At 43.2% G+C, this 21,005-nt stretch overlaps 1 protein-coding gene across 3 annotated transcripts in view; it reads right to left on the reverse strand.

The window, feature by feature from the left end:
• Positions 1-21,005, reverse strand: part of CTNNBL1 (catenin beta like 1) — a 160,224-nt gene that overhangs the window by 92,987 nt on the left and 46,232 nt on the right. For all 3 annotated transcript variants that reach the window (XM_053199983.1, XM_053199981.1, XM_053199982.1), the window contains exons 5-7: positions 13,318-13,413; positions 5,526-5,619; positions 2,556-2,647 (exon numbers count right to left, since the gene is read on the reverse strand). In XM_053199983.1, the coding sequence (XP_053055958.1) occupies positions 2,556-2,647; positions 5,526-5,619; positions 13,318-13,413 (282 nt within the window). The remainder of the gene's footprint in view (positions 1-2,555; positions 2,648-5,525; positions 5,620-13,317; positions 13,414-21,005) is intronic.

Consider the following 21,005-nt stretch of genomic DNA (forward strand, 5'->3'; position numbering starts at 1 on the left):
ACTATCAAATGGGACTCTCTATTACTCTCATAAGGAAAATGGAATCCAAGCCAAACCCCCAAAGGTCTCAATTCTCCTTCCTGTTACCAATTCAAAAAAAGACTGGCAAGTTTCAACGCTTTTCGAAGGGCAGAGGAGGCCTGACATTCTGGTTTAAGGAAGGATCCCTGAAGCAGTACCAAATCTCAAGGAACTGAAAAAAAACTAGTCTTGACCTCGGAGACAAAAGCTATTGGATTATTCTGTAATCCAAAAGTTTGGAGCTCTCACCTATGGCCACCCTACCAACAACTCCAGTCCTTGCCATCTAACCCATCTCCTCGACTCTGTTCCTCCCCTCCACTCCTCACTCCCAAGATGTATTAAGGCTTTGGAGAATAAAAATGTGTTGAATGTTGAGGAAAGATGGGGAAATAAGTCTAGTCCTAAACTCGGAAGGCATTCAGGCTCATGAGAAAAGGTCAAAAGGAAGTTAAAAGATGACAATGCATGAATTAATCAGACCTGATTTTTTTTTCCTGAAAGGAAGGTAAGGGTGTGTAGGTGTGCACGGGTGCGTGTGCACGTGCGTGCGTGTGTGTGGAGGGAGTTGCAATCTACTGAACCGCATACTGTGTTTATACTCTGCCAGGCAAACGTGCCCAGACCCACTGACGGTAGTATCTGGGCTAGCTGAATACCCTCAGGTCATGTTACAGAAGTCCATGTTATAGATTTCCATGGGAACAGATGGTTAAATAAGTAGGACTGGGGAAGACTTAGATGGTCAGAAAGAGGGGTAATCATGGGGCATACGCTATCGTAAGCGGAACATTCTTCCTGAGCCCTGCCAAGACAGTGGGGAGTAAATCTGACCTGATGTACCTCAGACTTTCTGGATCTCTGTGACACTCTAAACAACAGCAAAGCACACTCTGAATATTAGAGAATCATTCTATCTATGAACGAATGCCTCCTTCTCAGAGAAACTGGGAATCCTTGCCTGCCCGAGGACCATATAAGCAGTCCCAAACTGCCTCTCATCACACCTTTGGTTAAAACTACTCTTTTCAGAGAAGCCCTTGCCCCTCTTGTTGCTCATTTACTCCATGGGACACCACTAATTGTTAAAAAGATAGTCAAAAGGATTATGCTCATAAGGAAAGAGTAAGAAATTCAACAGAAATATAAACATGAACAAAGGATATAAATAGTAAGCTGAAAGATGGGGCCCCTGGGTGACTCAGTCAGTTGAGCGTCTGAGTTCGGCTCGGGTCACGATCTCACGGTTCGTGAGTTCGAGCCCCGAGTCGGGCTCCGTGTGGACAGCTCAGAGCCTGGAGCCTGCTTCGGATTCTGTATCTCCCTTTGTGCCCCTCCCCAGCTTGCGCTCTGCCTCTCTCTCTCTCTCTCAAAACTAAATAAAACATTAAAAAAAAAAAATTTAAATAGTAAGCTGAAAGAAATGAATATAAATGGCTAATAAACAAGCGGAAGCCAATATTCTTGCCGTGATTTTAAAACTCCAAAATAAAATAAAATAAAATAAAATACCAGTTTTCATGTAGCAGATTAGTAACATTTTAAGTTTGATAGTACCCAATGTTGCTGGGGGAAACAGACACTCTCAAGTCAGTGAGGCAGCCTTTATGCAGGACAGCTTTGCATTGCCCACCAGATGTGTTAATGAACATATATCCTTCGATCTATCAATTCAACTTCTAGGAATTTATCCTACAGATAAACTAACGTAAGTGTGCAAGAAAAAAATGTGTATGTGTATATGAGAATATTCACTGCAGCACTGCTTGTGACAGTGAAAAATTGCTATACAACAGTGAAAAACTGTCATAAAAAGGGGAATGGTTAAACTAATTTTGGTATATGCATAAAACAGAATACTAGGCAGCTATTAGTTCAGTGAAAAAAAACCAACCTGCAAAATAAAATATTGTAAAATTCTGTTTGTGAAACACACCCACACACTCCTATACACACAAAATGTGTGTACAGGAAAGGAGAGAGAGAATATTGTTAACACTGGCTGCCTCTGGGAAGTGGAACTAGAAGGAATCTGCTGAAGGGAGATTTTACCTCCAGTTTTATGCCTTCTGTACCAGTGAATTTATTTGTATTTATAAAATGTTCACTGGGGCGCCTGGGTGGCTCAGTCGGTTGAGTGTCTGACTTCGGCTCGGGTCACGATCTCACGGTTCGTGAGTTCAAGCCCCGTGTCAGGCTCTGTGCTGACAGATCGGAGCCTGGAGCCTGCTTCGGATTCTGTGTCTCCCTCTCTCTCTGCCCCTCCCCTGTTCATACTCTGTCTCTCTCTGTCTCAAAAGTAAATAAACATTAAAAAAATGTTTATAATATTTTCAGAGGTATTAAAAGGCTACCTTTAAAGGCTTTTCTCTTGAAACAAAAAGAGGAGAAGCAAAGAAAGGGGCGAGAGATCCCAAAAGATTCCCAAAGGAGATCACACAGCAAAGGGATAAAAATCTGTGCCAGTGACCTGGCTTGAGCCACGCCCAGAGCGAAGACAGGTTGGAGCTGCAGTCCCACAAGGCCAAACTTACCTTTAGCCTCTTCAACAGCCACTGCAGAAGACCCTGCTGGGCGGCCTCCGTACACATCTCAGGCCGGAACTCTGCCATGTTTTCCACAATAGCTGCAGGGAGACGGACAGCAGTCATCAGGGAGGGCAATTACGTTTCCGTCTGCAACAAGCTTGCCGCCCTTCCCACGACAGGCACCATATTCCTCTTCCCACTTCCTGTATGCCTCCCAGCCAGATGCCGTGTTGTCACTTCTAGATTAACCAGGGAGATGCTATGGGTTTGCTTTTTTTTTTTTTAGGTTATGTTGCAAGTAAAACGTGTAACTAAAAATGATGAAATTCACAGAAAGAAATAAGTGATAGATGTTCTGTGCTAATAGGGAACAACACCAGAGCAGGACACAGAGAAAGGTGTGTATCTGCCTAGGAAGGCCTTCTCAGTCCTCACTGTGCTGGTGTCCCGGAGGCCTGTAACTGAAGGGACAGGGGACTAGGTAAGAAGCCTTAGAAAAAAATCCAGGGATGGTGAATTCAGAATCTCTGCCTTTCCAGAGTCATTCATTTTCAGTCCTCTTTCTCTGGACATTACAAGGGAAGCAAGCATGATCTTAATTGAACACAATAATATGCATAGAGGGAAAAGGCCATGCTGGCAGAGTTAACTGTCAGGTAGGCGGAAACAAATATAATTGGTCCTGCTATCTTTTACAACAGCCAAATTGCTGCCTAATAGAAAAATTAAACTTAGGAGGCCAAAGGAAAATAAAGTTATTACATGACTACGATACTAAAAAAGGACACTTAAAAAAAAAAAATCCCCTATAGTTCCATTCTAACACATCCAATGCGTTCACTTCCTTCAGGGCCCCTTCTGCTCCATAACCCAGGTTATGTTACTATTATAAAGGAGACAGAGTTAGTTCCAGGTTCTCTAACCCAATGCCCAGAACACATCAGGTCTGAGTTTTGAAGGAGAAAGGGCTGAAGAAATCACTATGCCTCTTACATTCCTCCTCACTCCTCTGCCCCTGTCAGCCTCGCCTGTGGCCAGTTACAGACTCAGTGGGCCACCCCCTCAGGGAATGGAATTCAAAGTCACGGAAGCAGAGTAGCAACAAGATCCCTGAGAGATGAGGATCACCGCAATTACCTAGGTTACTTTCTAGGAAAGCCAACTCCTTCATTTTAATCTTCTATGCCCTTACCTTATTCCTCTGCTTGCGCTTTAGATGGCTTCCTGCTGCCCACCAGAGTAAAATCCAATCATCTTGCCTTGGTTTACAAGGTCTTCCATGATCTGGGCAAACCCCTGCCTCCGTGTCCTCTCCCACTACTGCCACAGTCCATTTCTACTCTTTCTCCAAAGCCCAAGCCCTTTCATGACTTTGCAAGTGACTCTCCCCCACTCAAAGGCCCTTCTCTCATTTCTCTGTCAAAATGCACCCATCTTCATATTTAGCTCCAATCAGCTACCTTTGCAAACCCTCCCCTACTTCCATACTGCTCTGCACTGACTCCTATTATACCATTTCTCACCCTGTATTGCCTTTCCTTTCTGTTCAAGGCTTTCCCATCAGTCTGCTTCTTCAGGAGTAGGACCATGCCAAATTCCTCTTTAATCTACCCCAGTGCCTAGCACAGTGCCTTACAGACAGCAGGTGCTCAATAAATGAGAGAGGGATAAATCTCCTGGGCTGCTGGTGGGTGACGAAGCTGAAACTACACAGATCTCTACAGACTGCCAGCCTGGTGCTTTTTCCATTATACCAGGCCCCTTTGTTGTTAACAGTCAGTTAAAACTTCTGATAAGCTATCTACTCAGCAAAATCCAGTACTAGGCTAACAGATGGCAATGCCAAATTCTAGCTCTAGACTAAAGCCAACCCCCAAGTTACAGATTATTGTGTTCTCTCTTCTCTTACTCCCTAGGTGCTATGCCTCCCCTCTTCTTTATGATAATGGTCACAGAAGAGAATATAAAACTACGAGAGAAATCTGTGGAAGACAAAAAGAGCTGAGAGAAAAATCTGATCTCATCAAAATTTCTGCTTCAGCTGGGCCTCATTTATTTCTCAAGCTCTGCTTAAAGATATGTCACCGTTGTTTTGTTTTGTTTTGTTTTTAACAAGACATGACTAGTGATAAGGAGGACTACCCAAAAGCACAATTTTATTTTAACATCAAAAAAAATTTTTTTAATGTTTATTTATATTTGAGAGAGAGAAAGAACCAGCAGGACAGGGGCAGAGAGAGAGGGAGAGAGAATCTGAAGCAGGCTCCAGGCTCTGAGCTGTCAGCACAGAGCCCGGTGCGGGGCTCGAACTCACAAGCCGTGAAATCATGACCTGAGCCAAAGTTGGACGCTTAACCCACTGAGCCACCCAGGCATCCTGCAAAAGCACAATTTTAAATAGGCTAATGGTCCAACAACTTTACAGGGAGAAAGAGCTGGGAGATTCGAGGAGGAAGAAGGGAAATACTGCAGAAGAGTCCACTTAAACTAACACTGATGAAGGTGCATGCAAGTTAACAGCAGTATTTCAATCAGTTTACGTGGTAAACTACACATAAAAAGACAAACACTTAACTCTTTTTCAAATAAACTGTCTTATAAAGACAGTTCCAAAGTTTCTAGTCTCACTGAAGGAAAGTAGGAAGAAAAACCAACATACAGGGCTTAAAAATGGTAAAATACACGTTCTAAAGCTAAAAAAATCAAAATAAAAAAGCAAAGCGCTGCTAAAAGGAGCCAGTTTTTGTCCAGGAAGGTTATCTACTTAGTGGATTTCTGCTTTTATTACCTGCAAGCCAAACCAGAGCTGCAGTTATATGAAATTTACACAAGGGTCTTCATTTCTGGAAAGGCAGTCTGGGAGCAGAAGGAAAGAAAACACCTGCTGTTGACTCCATTATGAAGGAAGAAGGGAAATGAGCACCAAGCCCCAAAACAAACACAGCGTCTCAGGATCAGCGGTCACCTGCCCCTCACCTAGAGTGTTGTGGACACCGTCTGCCTCTTCTTTCACAGACTCATCCAGGCGCTCCAGATTCTGCACAAGCAGCGCTACCACCTGCCCATCCACCTTCAGCAACAAGGAAGCAAGAGGAGAGAGGGATACATGTCACAAAACAGTCCGCCAAACGTTCCCATTCCCATCCTCACTTCTCACCCGCATGAACGAAAGAACTAATCGGCCACCTATGGTTTACAGTGTGCTCTCCTGTCCCATTACCTCTCTGAGTCTTGAAATGACCCCCAGGCAAAGAAAGGGCAGGCACCATTATCCTGAACTTAGGATGAGTAAATCAAAGCTTAAGGAGACAAAGTAGAATTCAAGGTTGCAAAGTTGGTGAGTGGCAGCGCCAGCACCTGAACCTAGGCCTTCCGAAATCAAGTCCGGTCCTCTTTCTACCTCTCTGTGGTATTTAAACAAACACCTGGCAAAAGTCCCTTCTTAAGTCAGGTCCGTAGTTTGTTCAAGTCAAAAGTCTGTTTCTAGACCGCAGCACCAAGGCGTGTTTAACTGGGAAGTTTACTTGCCATAATTTACACTGACCTCAATTTACGGTTAAATTCAAAACATTCCTAATGTTCTATGCTAAGCTCTAATGAAACTATTCCTTCTGATGAATTTCTAATTCCTTCTTGAGAAGAGTATTAACATAATAAAATGTCTCACATTTTATTACATTTAGGGCATAAGACAGCAATTAAATTTCTCATTTGTTTCACGCAACCTTATAGGAAACTTTCAGTAGCCACATCACAGAGCTGCTATTCGGAGATTATCAACTTAGCCAAGACCAAACAGCCACTGAGCAGTGGCAAAAGAAAAGCAAAGACCAAGCTTCCTTCTTTGGTGAAATAATGCTGACACTACTTCATGCTGCTCCCTGTACAATCTGTACTCTTAGGGAGACGGTCCTTGGGGCAACCCTGATGCACACCAAGGAAAGTAACTAAGGAAACTCCTCGTAATCAAGAAGTGAGAATTCATCCGGTAGTAAATTTCTAATTAGTAGTCAGTAAGTAAGCCTGTATATGTACAGGAAGATAAAACCTGCTGTATACCCGTGGCATATCCTCTCTCTCACTGCCTCAGTTTCCTCACTTAGGAAATGGGAATAAGTTATAAAGATTAAATAAAACTATGTGGCATGTCTTACCCTGGGTCTGGATCAAAAATTAAGTAGAGGGTTGTTGTTATTGTTGTTTTTTAACGTTTATCTATTTTTGAGAGAGAGAGAGAAAGAGAGAGAGAGAGAGAGAGAGCAAGCAGGGGAGGGGCAGAGAGAGAGAGAGGCAGACACAGGATCCGAAGCAGGCTCCAGGCTCTGAGCTGTGAGCACAGACCCCGACGGGAGGGGGGGACTCAAGCTCATGAACCTCGAGATCATGACCTGAGCTGAAGTCGGACGCTTAACTGACTGAGCCACCCAGGCGCCCCTAAAGTAGAGAGTTTGAATCTAGCTCTTTACCCCTTCTGATATCTGATCATTCACTATTCGATATGAATATCGAGAAAAACCAAGAAAAACTCTGGTTCTTTGAAGGCAGCCACCCAACCCTGGCTCATCTCGGTCTACTCTTCCAAGTGGAGAGCAATGCTGTAATAGGCAGACGCTCCGTCATTTTGCTAAATTCACATAAACTGACAAAACACTCCCTCTGTGTACTGCAATCAGGTTTTTCTATAACTTGCTCCATTTACTCTCAGGTAATCCTCATAGCTTTCACAGGTGAGCAAACAAACGTCCAGAGAGGTTAACCGGCCAGCCTAACCAAAGTCACAAAGCTTGTGGCAGAAGTGACTGACTCTATGCCTCTCTTTTTTCCCCACCACACCCTGTCGCTTTGGGGAGGGGAAAAGAAAGGAGACTGACACTTCCCTGAGCACTTGTGAATAGGGCACCCTGCGACCCAAGGATGCAACAATGGCAAGAAGGACAGATCTTGAAATAAGGCCTCTTTACTCTTTCTCGGTGATGCTTAAAGGCGGCATCTGGCAAAGGGGGAAAAAGCTGAAATTATTGAGTAATCTGTGAACCTGAATCGCAAACGAAGTAGAGTTTCTCCCCTTTCGGCCCTTGATGGTGTGAAGAACAACGAAAGACACTAGCTGCAGATCTGAGAAGACACTGCTGCCAGAATTGAGCGAGGGTGCCCATAAATACCAGAATGAGCCGTTTTCCCCTCTTATCCCAAGCAGATATGCAATCTTGCTCTCAAATCTCACAGCCAGCAAAAGCTTCACCAAAGAAATCCACTGCAAGGTTTTCCTTAATTAATTGGACAATTGGAGTATATGTGAGAGGAAACAGAAAACCATCTGGGGGGGGAATATGAACCATGTCACAGTTGGTTTTTCCCTAAATCACCCTGATTGACTTATAATCTCCCTCAATCCTAAAGCAGCAGACACTGCAAATCCACTGGGTATCACATTCTTGTCGGTTCTGCAAACAGCTTCACCCGTTTCAATTGCTTATTGCTGCTTTATCTGCTTTATTTCTCCTCCTTTCCTTGATTCTTCGCCATGTTTCCCATCTCTGCTGTCTGGAAAATGGTGGGGGGGATAGTGGCAGTAAGCAACGCATTCGAGTCCCAAAACGGAATGGTTCCGGACAGTGGGTATTTGGCTGGAGGAAAATCTTTTTTTTTTTTTTCTTTTTTTTTTTTTTGGCTACAGAAATCTAACTTCTAACAGGCAGGCTTTTCAAGCTTGCAAAGTATGAAACTTTATGTGGAGCTGGGTTAAATGCAATTTTACCTGATTGTAGAAGGGTCAAAGCAGTCAAAATACATTTAGCTCAGCAAACCCTTGGAAAAATATTTATATTACGCATAGCTCTGGATATCACCTTAAGAAGCACAAATCAGCATTCCGTCTTACTCCTTCCAGCCCCTTGGGTCTACCACCATCACGCCAATTTTACCTGTGACTAAACCCTGAAACGGAAAACAAATCCTGGTCAGGGATGAAAGTGTCAGCCAGAGCAACCCTGGCCTTGGAAATCATGACTGTCTTCAGCCTGACGTCTTCTGGGAAGTCACTGGTTACTTCTGCTCGTTAGGAGGTCTCCTGAACAATATTCCACGGGTCCTATTCTGACAAAGTCCAAGGACATGATCAGATCCTTTTCCTCTTGACCAGGGAAGATGGATACAAGAGAAAAGGACAAAAGAAAAAAATAAAGGGCAGATGAGAAGGTCTGAAGGATTCTCTTTCTATCTTGGATAGTCTGCCAATAAGCTTTCCTAAGAGTTTGGAGTAAAATTTTGTATCTACTATGAGTTCTGGAAACGTCATATTTAAAAAATTAAGAAAAAACCTCCCACATCCACTGAATCTTGATCAAGAAGTAAGTCTGGAGGTTGCATATGGTAATATGGTCAGAACACAAAATTTATGCCTGTTACCACCTATCTAGTAATATTTTAGCTTCCGCTCTTGCTCCCTCCAGGTTCACTGTCCCAGGAGTGGTCTTCCTAAAATGTTAGGTCAGACTATGTTACTACTCCCTTGCTTAAGATCCCCCAGTCACTCCCCTTCACACTGCCAATTCCACCCCAACTTCCTACCAAGGCCTACAAAACCCGGAGGAAATCTGGCCCTAACTGCGCTCTCTCCTCTCGCCCCAGCTGTGCTCGACCAGTTTTCTGCTCCTTGAATCTGTCAAGCTCATTCCTGCCTTAGGTCCTTTGCACTTGTCCCACCTTGCCCTTGGTCATTCTGAATGGCTGGTTTCCTCCTGTCATCCCACACTGAGGCCTTCCCTGACTATCTAACCTAACGTGACTTCCCCAGTCATCGTACATCACATCATTCTATTTTAATTCTTTATGTAACAGAGAATCACTACCGGCTTGCGGGTTTGTTTACTGCTTCTCCCTACACTGGATTTGAGCTCCACAAAAGCAGACTCTGTCAGTCTTGCTCACTGCTATATACCCCATTCCCAGAGTCCAGAATATACCAAGCACTCAATAAACATTGAGCGAAAAGATGAACACATGAATTTTGCTTGGGAACAAATACAAACGCAGGTGAAGACATTCATTAATAGAAATGGGGAGGGATAAAAGTGATAGGATCCAGAAACTTACATAATAAATACCTTTAGAGCAACTGAAAACCCACCAACCTCAGCCTCACCTGAGCAGCACAAATGCACTGCCAACCGGCCCAAGACAAACCACTACAGAACTTCAACGTGCAATGTTTAAGTAGGGTTAGTTGAGTGCAAGAATGGGTATGGAAGGCAATTCCTGACTCCACGCCAAAGCCACTTTTGTGAAACTCCTTCTACCAAACGGTGGCTCCTAGCCATTACGGCCAATATCATGGCCCAGCCACATTTCCACCTCCTCTGGTTGGGACACCTGCACACATCCTCCTGTGAATGCCTCCCTTTGAGGCCACAGACAGTGCCTTGCAACTCTGCAGACCTTCCGGATTCTTCCCCCTCACAAGTGAGTGCTCCCTTCTTCTCACTTCCACAGTAGCTGACACCTCTCACAACCGTTAATATTTTGCTTTGCGTGATCATTATTTATTTCATCTTTTTTTTTTTTTTAAACTAAACATCTATCCTTCCATGTCTTATTTAGGTCCATTCCCTTCAAAATTTTTTTTGAGTATTTGTTCAAAATGTTTTTTGAACATCTGTCAAAACGGGAAAAAAATGTTGAACTCAACAAATACAAACATCTCGCTGCATGGCAGATGACACAGATCATTTTAGCTTGACATTTACTAGGAACTTAGTATGCACCAGGCATAATATCTTTATGAAGATAATGGCCAGCATTTATTGGGTGTTTACTCAGTGTCGGACACTGTTCTAAAGATTTATTAAATAGCATTTATTCCTCAAGTCGGTGCTATGCAACAGGCACTACTCTTACCCCCATTTTACAGAAGAAGAAACAAAATGCAGAGAGATTAGGTAACTTCCCCAAGGACACACAGTTGGTAAATGACAGACCTACCACTTTGGCCACTCCCTTGATGGGAATCACATCTCAGGAAAGACCAACCTACAGACAGATGTCCGGAAGCCAATGTGACAAATGCTAGGATATACAAAGTGCTAAAAGAACACAAATTCTGCTGGGGGGATGAGCCTTAAAAAAATTCAAAAGAGATAAGCTTTAAGCGGCTTTAAAGGATGACTGGGAGCATTCCAGGTAGCCCAGGAGAAGCAAGGCCTGCCAAGCTGAAGGCACATGTGAGCAAAGTCCTAAGACTTCTTTAGAGAGGGATGCCAGAGAATTGCCATCAAAGCAATATACCCTCACATTTAGAACTCCTCGGAAAAGATTCTATCTTCCAGGCTACCAAATCAATGCATTATAAAGCACAGATATTCACCTTTTGCATAAATAATAGCAGTGGATGTGAACCAAATGTTAAACCCCAAAGATCCCCGAGAATGCCAAGGCAGCACTCTCTCCCCACAAATGTGCTTGTCTATTGCTTAGGACTTCCAATTGGGAAAAAGACCAAGGCAATAACTGCAAACTGCACACCACAATAAATTCTGCTACATGCCCTCTAGCCTCTGTTCATGCAATTCCAGGCCTCTGATATTGGCCCCAAATTAAAACTACAAAGACAACTCAACCCTTGTAAAATGAGAATACTTATCAAACTTCTTCCTGGATGCAGCACAAGGGCAAAAAGAATAAATGAAAGACCACCCACCAGTTCTGCTCTGTTATTTACCGACGGCTTCTGACTGGCTGCAGACAAGCAAATAACATATAAGAGCCTAGGAATGTTCAACTGTGGCTCACACCAGCCCCACCAGTATAAAGCTATAAGAGTCAAAATCTTAAAATGATTATAATAAAAAGAAAAAAAAAAACTAAACAAACAGAAAACCCTTTATAGCAGCTACCTAATGGCTCCCCAGACTGAGGATGAACTGTTTCTTTCCAAACAAACAATAAAATCTGCACGATCCAGCTTTTGTTGGTGGGCTTAGCAACACAGAAAACACAAAGGGGGCTTTTGTGTGAATGGCTGTTTCTGGGTACGTTTTACAGGCAGCAGCCAGGCTCGCTGCTCCTCTCTCGTCTCCCCTATTCACACAGGCAAAGGATGGTAATTAAAATCAGCCCAGGGACCAGGCAGGAAGCCTCAGTCGGGGCCACTGTAATTAACCTCTGGAAGGTAAGACCGCACAAATGACACTGTGGGGACACAGAGCAGGAGCAAGTGCCACAGCCTTCCTTCAGACGCTCCTCAAAACAAAAGGACAACCCAACATCATCCTTTTCTTTCTGCACAGTGGTTCAAAGGGAAAATAAAGGTCCTGAATTGTACAAAAGTGGCAGCTCGCTCTAGGAAGGAGCTTGAAAGAAAAATGGCACTAGAAATTTTCATCATACTCAGCCACAAATAGCCCTGCTGGACTCCAGCCTCACTCTCTGTAAGAGACAGTCCTTCATATCCAGTGGGTTCACAACCTCTTCGTTCACACCAAATGCCAGCAACAAGCATGGCACATGGGAAATTTCTAGTGTCAAGGACCCTGAGAGAGAAAAAGTGAGGAGAGGGTGGGCAGAGCAGCAATGGGGTCTCAGAATCATTTGGGGCCCCAGTCCCAGCCATTCTGATTCAGTGGGTTTTGGATGGGGCCAGACTACACGCTTAACAAACACACCGGTGCTTCTAACACAAGTGACTGCAGCGATCTTTGATAAACTGTAAACTGCATCAAGACCAGTACTTAACTAGCATCCTTAGCAGAAAGAAAAAACAAGACAACCGAAGGCAACAGAGAGGAAGGAAAACTAACAGAGCCTTGAGGAAGCAGAGAGCTTGGCGGGTGGACGAAGCCCCACAGGTGTCAGGGTCAGCTACTGGACTAGCTCCCTCCTGGACTGGCCAGCTGTGGCGCCTTCCTAGTCTTGGAGGCCTCTGTGATCACTGATGAGGGAGAAGCTGGTGTGGCGAGACAGGACACGCAGGCTCCCATCTCGGCTCTTCAGGACCTGGCCAAGTGACTCAGGAAAGGGCTGCGCTTCTGCATCTGGGTCACCTCACGTGTAAAGTGAGGTGCTGAGAACAGATCGGTTTAACTCACAAATAAACTCCTTTCGACTGTCTGCTGCCTGGAAGATTCTGAGGCCTTGCCCAGGCGTCACAAAAAAGGTGCACAGAAATCCACCGGCCCTGCCTCTACGGGCGTCCAACTCTGGCTGGATGAGTTGGAAGGTTTGTTCTTGCTTTTAACATTCTCCGGTTCCCTGTCTGTAAAATCATAATGGTATCTGTCCTCGCTGGCGCTTGGAGAGAAGAAATATCTGTGAAAACTCTTTGTGAAAAGGTCAGTAGCACCACAGTTAGGGGTAGAAGAACAGAAACACGGAGTCAAAGGGAACACAGGTTCCAATCCCAGCTGTGTGGCCACAGGCAAGTCGTTTCGCCTCTCTAAGCCTCGGTGTCACAGCTGGAAATGGGAATAGTGGCTGTTAATACCCATCTGAGAGGGTACGGTGAGGATCACGTAAAGCGAAAAATAATGAGAAAAGGCCTGCCTACAGCAGATACTTAACAAACGTTAGGCCTCTACAACCCCTAGCAACCCCCTCCACGCAGTTCCAAAGAACAAAGTACCCCACAAGCTGCACTGCCAGTGTCGGACTCTCATCCGGCAGTGCAGCCTTCCCACAGAGCTCCCACCCACCTGGCTGCCACCACGGAGACAATGGTGATGACGGCCAACACCTTACACACGCCTGCAGAACCCCAGCCGGATGTGCAACTTACCAGAGCATCGATGAGTACTTCCGCTCCCTCTTCACTCTCGTGGAGGGTGTCTATATCTGTTAATTCCTGAAGCAAATCAACCACAGCTATGGACACATCTGAATAGCGTTAAGGGAATCACGTACATACTGAAACCCTGACATTTTATTAAAATCTGTGCTTCCCTTCTGTTTCCTTGTCAATCATTTTATCACCATTCACCCTTAATACACTGTGGTTTTATTAACATCTCTTCAACAAGGTTCTACTCACAGTGGGTGTTCAGTAAATGTTGTTAACTGGCTCAGTCTTCTTCCTTCTGCTGCCTTCCTGGTCACGTATTCCAGAAGTTCGTTTTCCCAAATTTCAAACTTTCAAATAGATTGCTCAGGAGGTTGCTTTTCCGGGGAGAAACAGGCCAACACCCTTCACCCTATCACAGAATTTACATTCTTGGAACTCAGTATAATCTGAACTACCCCGTACAGTTCACCTTCAAAGGCGGTAATGATTTCTGAGATGAGACGGCTGGTGTTTACCGAGAGGTCCGCAGAGAGCAGGGCATGGCAAAATCAGTTTCAAGATGTAGACGGAAGGCTTTACGCTGGACTGCACTACACATCCCCACTTGGGGCTCCCTCCCCTCAAACACCGAGCTGCTATGGACACAAAAGGAAGAACGATGAGAATTAAACAAAGCGAAGGTGAAAATACAAGGAGGAAAATATGCACGAGAGAAAGAAACATGAAAGAGGGAAAAAAAGGAGTTATGTTTGGAAACTGGAAGGCAGAACTAAATAAACTAAGTTTCCCTTCCCTCACCCTGGAAACTCTCTCACACATACACACAGACGACCTACGTTTCTGTGGTGAAGAAAGCACTGTGATGGTGACAAAGGCAAATCTGTTTTTCATTCTTGGCCTCAGTTCCCCCCTCTACAAAAAGAGGAAGTTCAATAATCAGAGACATTTAGAAAATTATACACCACAGGCAACTGCCAACGTGTAACAAATAAAATACAGACGTCCTGAAAAGGGGGCCAATCAACTCGGAAATCAGGAATGATCTGCTAGAAGAAGACTGGTCAGAAAACAGTAACTAAAAACGATGAGGGCAGAGGGGCCAGAAAGCAGAGCCACAGAAGTAAAAGCCAAGAGACTGGAATATACAAAGGCACATGAAGAGGACAAGAAAGAGCATCAGGGAAGGGAGGGGAGGACAGAAGAGAGGGGAGAGGAAAGAGAAAGTCAGAGCTAGAATTATATGCAAATAATATTTTGAAAGAATAACCTAATAGCCGCGTGCAGGGTGCAGTGCACTAAAGCACTGAGTGCCGGGCGCGGGGATGGGCAAATGGAAAGCAGGATGAGCAGAGAGCTAGAGGGTGAGGGTTGGGTGGGGAGCCAGGTATGGAGGAGAAGATTCCACACACAACAGTCCAGGGCAAGACAAGGTCAGCATCAGGGCAGTTTCACTAGAACTGGTAAGAAAAAAATAAAAGGAAAGATACAGGACATGGTAACAAGAAGGATAACACTTGCTGACCGCCCACTGAAGTTCCAGGCATTTTATGAACATCTTTTGCGGAAAGAAAAGCTATTGGGAGGTTTGTCTTATTCATGTATAACGGACCAGGAGACCATCACACGTAAGTAATTAAGCTGTGTCGTCTTCTTCCTCCACTCTTTAAAGTGATATTTACCCCAAACACCAGAGTGCTATGAAACTTAATATGCGTCAGAGCTTAAAGGTCTTTGGACAAAACTCCTTGATGTGTCTCGTCTTCATCAACAAAGTAACCAGAATGTGGTTGACACAGAAGACCACGTTATCAAACTTGACATACAGTAAACCAAAATACGGAAGTTGTCTGCAGTAATTTTAAAAAGCAAAACCTGGCTACCGAATTAACCCTAGAAACCCCGGGGCCACCCCTGACTAGGAGGAATTAGTGGTAAAGACTGCGGTAGCCACCACCGTCACAGCCACCGTGTCTGAGAGTCATCATTATGCTAAGCGCTGGGCTACCGAATCCTCACAACAGCATTATAAGCGTGACATCCCCGTTTTACAGACAAGAAAGCTAAAGCTCAAAGTGGTTAAGGACCTTAGCTAAAGGTCACTGCAACATTAAGGGAGAAGGTTAGGTTCATCTGATTCCAAAAATGATGCTTTTGCCACCACACTTCATAACACGGCACAGGGGAACACATGCCAGGTTTAAACGGGGCTAAGTTCTGGTAAATTCTAGCTATTGATCCTACTGTAATGACACTGTCACGTATCTCCAACAAAAATTATTAAAAGTCTCAGGAAAAAAATAAGATGCTGAAAACTCCCCGCTCATCCTCCTCATCTAAGAAACTCCCAAATATATTCTCTTGAAAAGTTCTTACATATGCGATGTAAAAATTGTATTATCTATTCACATGCTAATTTAATATGCATGACATCTGATCTATCTGTCTATCTATCTACTCATCCATCCATCCATCCACCCAATGTAGAGTCAGACACCTATAGGACAGGAATATGAATCGGGCAAAACAACAACAACAATAACAACAAAATAAAGAATATAAATCAGGCATGTAGCAAGTACTATCACTGTATCCCTTGAATAACACCATGCATAACTAAGTAATTATTAACTAGTATGCGATGACTGTTAATTAAACAAGAGCCTCAAGAGACAGGTGGGGGACATGTGAAAAGAACAATGATGAAGAGTCAGAGCAAACACGAGGACGGGGTCATGTCATATTCATCTTTGGTTCACATCTTCAGTGAACTGAATTACCCCCAAACTATCACTAGCCATGTAATCTTGTTCAAACCCCTTTACTTCCCTACAGCTTAGTTTCCTCGCCTGTCAAATGGTGGCAAATGGTCTCTGCCCAGCCCATCTCTCTGAGTAGCTAGAAGGAACAAATTAGGGCATGTACATCGAAGGCCAAGGAAATCAAAGTACTAAGAAAATATGAAAGCATTTTATAAGAAAGACTGTTAGTCAAGTCTTCCCACAGAATAGCCAAAGCCCTCACTGTTGCCTTCACTCTTCCCCAAAGCCTCGAAAATCTAAAACGTAAGCTAACAACAGCATGGTCTCCCTTTCTGGGTCACAATGGGTTGGAAGATCTAATTTTATATTTTGGCTGTGCCACAGACATTCAGATTGATCAAGTCCTTTTTCAGCCTCTAAGGTCTTATGGGCCAGGTATCATATTTTTCTTTGATTAGTCTTAATACCATGCTCACAACTGTGTCACGTTAAGCCTAAGAACTCTTCTTAAAAAGGAAAAAAAAAATTGACAATGGTGGTGGTTTTATATAGGACAGGATAAATGTCTAACTTTTATCAAGAAAAGTCGTTTCTAAAAATGTTCCAGTAGTTATTTCCCTGCCTACTCTCCTGCCTCAGCTGAGAAGTCAAACAAAACCAGTTACCAGCTACCAGGTCTGGTAAACATCTCATCAATTCCACCACTAACTGATTTTACGTAAATTCCTAACTTTCACCAAAGAACATTTCAGCAAGGCAGTAATGAGTCCGTAATTGTAATCATCACCTCCCGGGTAATGTAGTATGACCCGGAAGACAGAGGTCATCTGAAGACTGAAAGTGGAATAAAAACCCGAACTAAAGACAGGCAGGCAGACTCTCAATTTGGATGAGAAAATGCAGCGTGGTCTGCCGCCCATCCAGCATTTCTTCACAGGCCGACTCTGGGCATGGGTGATAGGTTTTTCCACTGTAGTTACAATTTCATTTCACAAGGTAAAAGGCTCTCCCGTCCAAGTATAATAGGAAAACAGAGAGCCTGTCTCTCTGTGAATTACTAAAACACAGTTTTTGATAGCCTATTTTGTCATGTCGAGTAGAAAGGCCACCCCACACACTCCCTCTGTACCTGTCCACTACTGGGGCAGTAAGCTAGAGTAATAAGAGGTGACATAGAAAAGGCCAGCTGGGCACAAAATGGTCCACAATACAGCAGCTCTTGGAAAAAGAGGGGTATTTACGTCTGGTTGGTTTTTTTTTTTTTTGTTTTTGTTTTTTTTTGGCACGATCCATGTAGTTTTGGTACAGAAACTGAGCATTAATCTCATTAATCTCCAATGAGACAGGTCCATAAGGAGAAAATTTATTAAAAAAAAAAAAAGGTTAGAACAAGATGGTAGTAAGCAGATGGTTTTTTTTTAAAAAGTCATTTCATAAAGGATTCCTTAAGAAAAATGAACCAGTACAGTATAGATTCAGAGTATATAATTGATTTAATGCAACAAACGTGGGTTTTCATAAAAAAATTTTTTTCTTTTGTTCCTAGACTAGGACAGTGAGATATGGCTCAATTAATGCAGATGAGTTTCAAAACACAGACAAAATGGTCTTTTTCTCCTTTTAAAACAGTTGGCACAGAACGACCTAGAATAAACCTGTACTCTTAATTCTCTCCCAGTCCTAGATCAAACTAATATGAGGGTGAAAATGCACTCATTCAAGATGCACTAAGGACCTACTAAATGCTAATGGGCACTATTATGCCACAGGGGAGATGCCCAAAGCAGGCTACCACCACCCACATCTTCCGGGGGCAAGATATTCACCTAAACTCATAAACAAGATCAAAGGTTACATTAAGAGGTCCTTTTCCTAAATTGCCACTTTGGCACTTTTAACGTAACCTGACTTTCTTCAGAGCATATTTAAATGGCTTTAAATATGGGAGGTTTATCAGTGCAGATTATCAGACATGTCAGCCTACTGATGAGAAAAAGAAGTACCTTCCTTTCAGGGTAGTTTTGATTCTGGAAATATCAAGATGAGAATAGCTTCCAGCAAAACAAGAGCTCAAGAGACGCATGTCTTGTTAGACAGCGTTTGCAGGAAAGCTCTGGAGCAACAGCCGACTCCCTCCCAGTCCAATTAGAAGAAAGCCCCGAGGAGGCTCAGACCCTTCCCAGCCCTAGTCCTGCTCAGGAACATGGGGACTCTGACGCAGAGCCCCCCTGACTACTGCACACACCCTCCAGGATAATATGGGATGCTGCACTCAGTTTGCTCCACTCTAGCTTTCTCAGACCCAAACTGCTCAAATTCAACTGATCCCTGCTGGTCTAAAAAAACCTCTGCTCTTTATTTTCCAGTTCCCACAGTAATTTCTCACAAAACCCAACGGGACAACTTTCCAGGTCTTCCTGGCTTTATAGAGTCTAAGAAAACTAAGCAGTAATTTAGGGAAGAATAGTGCTAACGACCACTCCCTAAAATTATCCCAGACCAAAAAAAAAAAAAAAACAAGCTGTCCCATCAGCACCAAAAATCTCCTCTATAACTAACAAATCTCTCCCTTCCTGCATATTAGCATGCAGCTCACTGTAATGATGCCTGAAATTAACATTACAATGAGGCCACATTTTTCTGAATCACCAAAGTCTGAAAGCAGACTTTGGATAAATGTGGTTTATTCAATACATACATATATATATATATATATATATACACACACACACACACACACACACACACACATATATATATGTGTATATATATAAATTATATATGTTATATAAATATACAATTATATAATAAATATACAATTATATATTTATGTAACTTATATATAATTTATATATAATATAAATACAATTTAAATATAATTTATATATTTGTATATAATATACAAAACATATATATTACATATAAATATTATAAAAATAATATAAATATATAACATGTTTATATAATTTATATATAACTTACACATCATATATATATATACATACATATATACATATATGTGTGTGTGTGTATATATATATATATATACACACATACATATATATATAAAAGAATAGAGCACTTACCAGGGAAGCAGTAGTGGTGATTTTTTTTGTGGGGGGGAGGTGGGAGGGGAAGGGGAATCATGAGCCTGATGTCCTGGTAAGTTTCTAGTGACTACAGGAGCATGTCAGCTCCCAGCATGTGAGGCATGGCAATTTCCACTGCCAAGATACAGACCATGAAAATAAACTTGAAACACACTCTAATCTCCACATCTGTCAAAAGCTTACCCATCTCCAATACCCAATTCCCTAATCACCCCCAAGCCAGAAGTGACTCATACCTCAGAACTCCAATGGCATTTCCTGAGCACAATACTCCAAGGGCACTTACCGTGCATAGTAAGTAACTTGTAAGTAAGTGTTTTGCTATCGACTGGAGTTATTATTTCTTGCTTCCCCAACAGCACCCAATAGGGCTTATCACAAAGAAGAGAAACCCAGTAAATGCCGTGATCTACCATAAGGACTTTAGAAAGGATTGCCCTGAGTTGTCACTCAAACTGAGAATGCAGCTAAAGACATACAAAAATAGGATACTTATGGATGTTGGGCTGTGGTGATTTATTTTTTTGTTGGTGGTGGTAAAAGGGGTGATGAACCATCATCTGGGGTTTTTATCTTCCCCTTGTTTCATTCTTCCTTGTTCCTTTAGGCAAAATGAGTAAATATGGCTTACACTGGGCCACAAAAACTGTTTGTTTAGCAGTACCTTAAGAAAATATCTTTAAATGTAACTTTGATTTTATGATTCTGTAGAAACTCCAAAAGGTTCACAAAAAAGGGGCTCTAAACATATTTAAATGACTTACTTCAAAGGAAAAAGCAGTAATTCTAAAAGGCTGTAGCTGATGGATCCCACCTTGCCTTCCCTTCTAACACAGTCAGAGTGACTCTCCAAAGCTGTGTGAGAGGTATGCCCCTCCCTCTCAGCCCCTCGTCCCCAGAGGTGCTCTTCACAGGCCAGAATTCCACTCGCGGCCAACTGGGCTCCAGCCTCTGGGGGGGGGGGGGGGGCGGGGGTAGAGACGGGGCCCAGAAGCGCTGACAAGCCCTCACCAGCAGCAGCGATGCAGAGCGCCAGAATAAACTCTGAAGCTGCCTCTCACGGTTGAAAGCACGAGGCACAAGCTGTCGTCTCACATCCTCTGCTCTTAAGGTTACAACAAACCAGCCTCTGATCCAATTAAAATCCCTATAGTTTATGTTTTCTCAGAGAAGGACAAAGGCAAAGATGACCTGAGCTTGTGGGGGGCATGACCAGCCACGTATGGTCTTGGTTGATAAATGAAGAGTTAAAAAAGATGAAAAATCTAAGTCATGACTGCCATGAAATTGTTCATTCACGGTACGGTGTTTCGGGCAGTTACAGCTGTACAACAGTAAATTGTTAACAAGCGTCTCCTGAAGAAAAATCTCCATTCTAGACCACAGGTAAGACAAGACGCAGGGTGCAAGGCTATGGGGAGACCACCGTCCCGAAACGGGAGAGGATGCATCAGTTCCAAGTCAAGAGGGCCTACCCTTTCCTGAAACCACTTTCAAGAAAAACTGTACTTTGAGGAGGATGACATTTCCCCTAATTGCTTTAGCTAATTAAAATTAGGTAATTAAAAAAATTTCAAATGCACTTTAAATTTGATGTAGGGCATAATTAAAAATCAGATTTAAAAAAATATCATTAGGGCAGTAGGGTGAAGGCTGGCATACTAGAGGGGGAAAAATGCAGCCTGGCTCTCAAGAAAACAGGAGGGAAGTGGCAGTCTGTCAAAGTTATTATAGGGGGACTTGTTTTTTTCCTTTTTAAAGACCAGAACTTAACAACTTGGAACATCTGTGCCCTTGCCTTTCCCAAGTATGCCGA

This window comes from Acinonyx jubatus, chromosome A3, assembly GCF_027475565.1.
Source record: "Acinonyx jubatus isolate Ajub_Pintada_27869175 chromosome A3, VMU_Ajub_asm_v1.0, whole genome shotgun sequence".
In the NCBI taxonomy this organism is placed as follows: Eukaryota; Metazoa; Chordata; class Mammalia; order Carnivora; family Felidae; genus Acinonyx; species Acinonyx jubatus.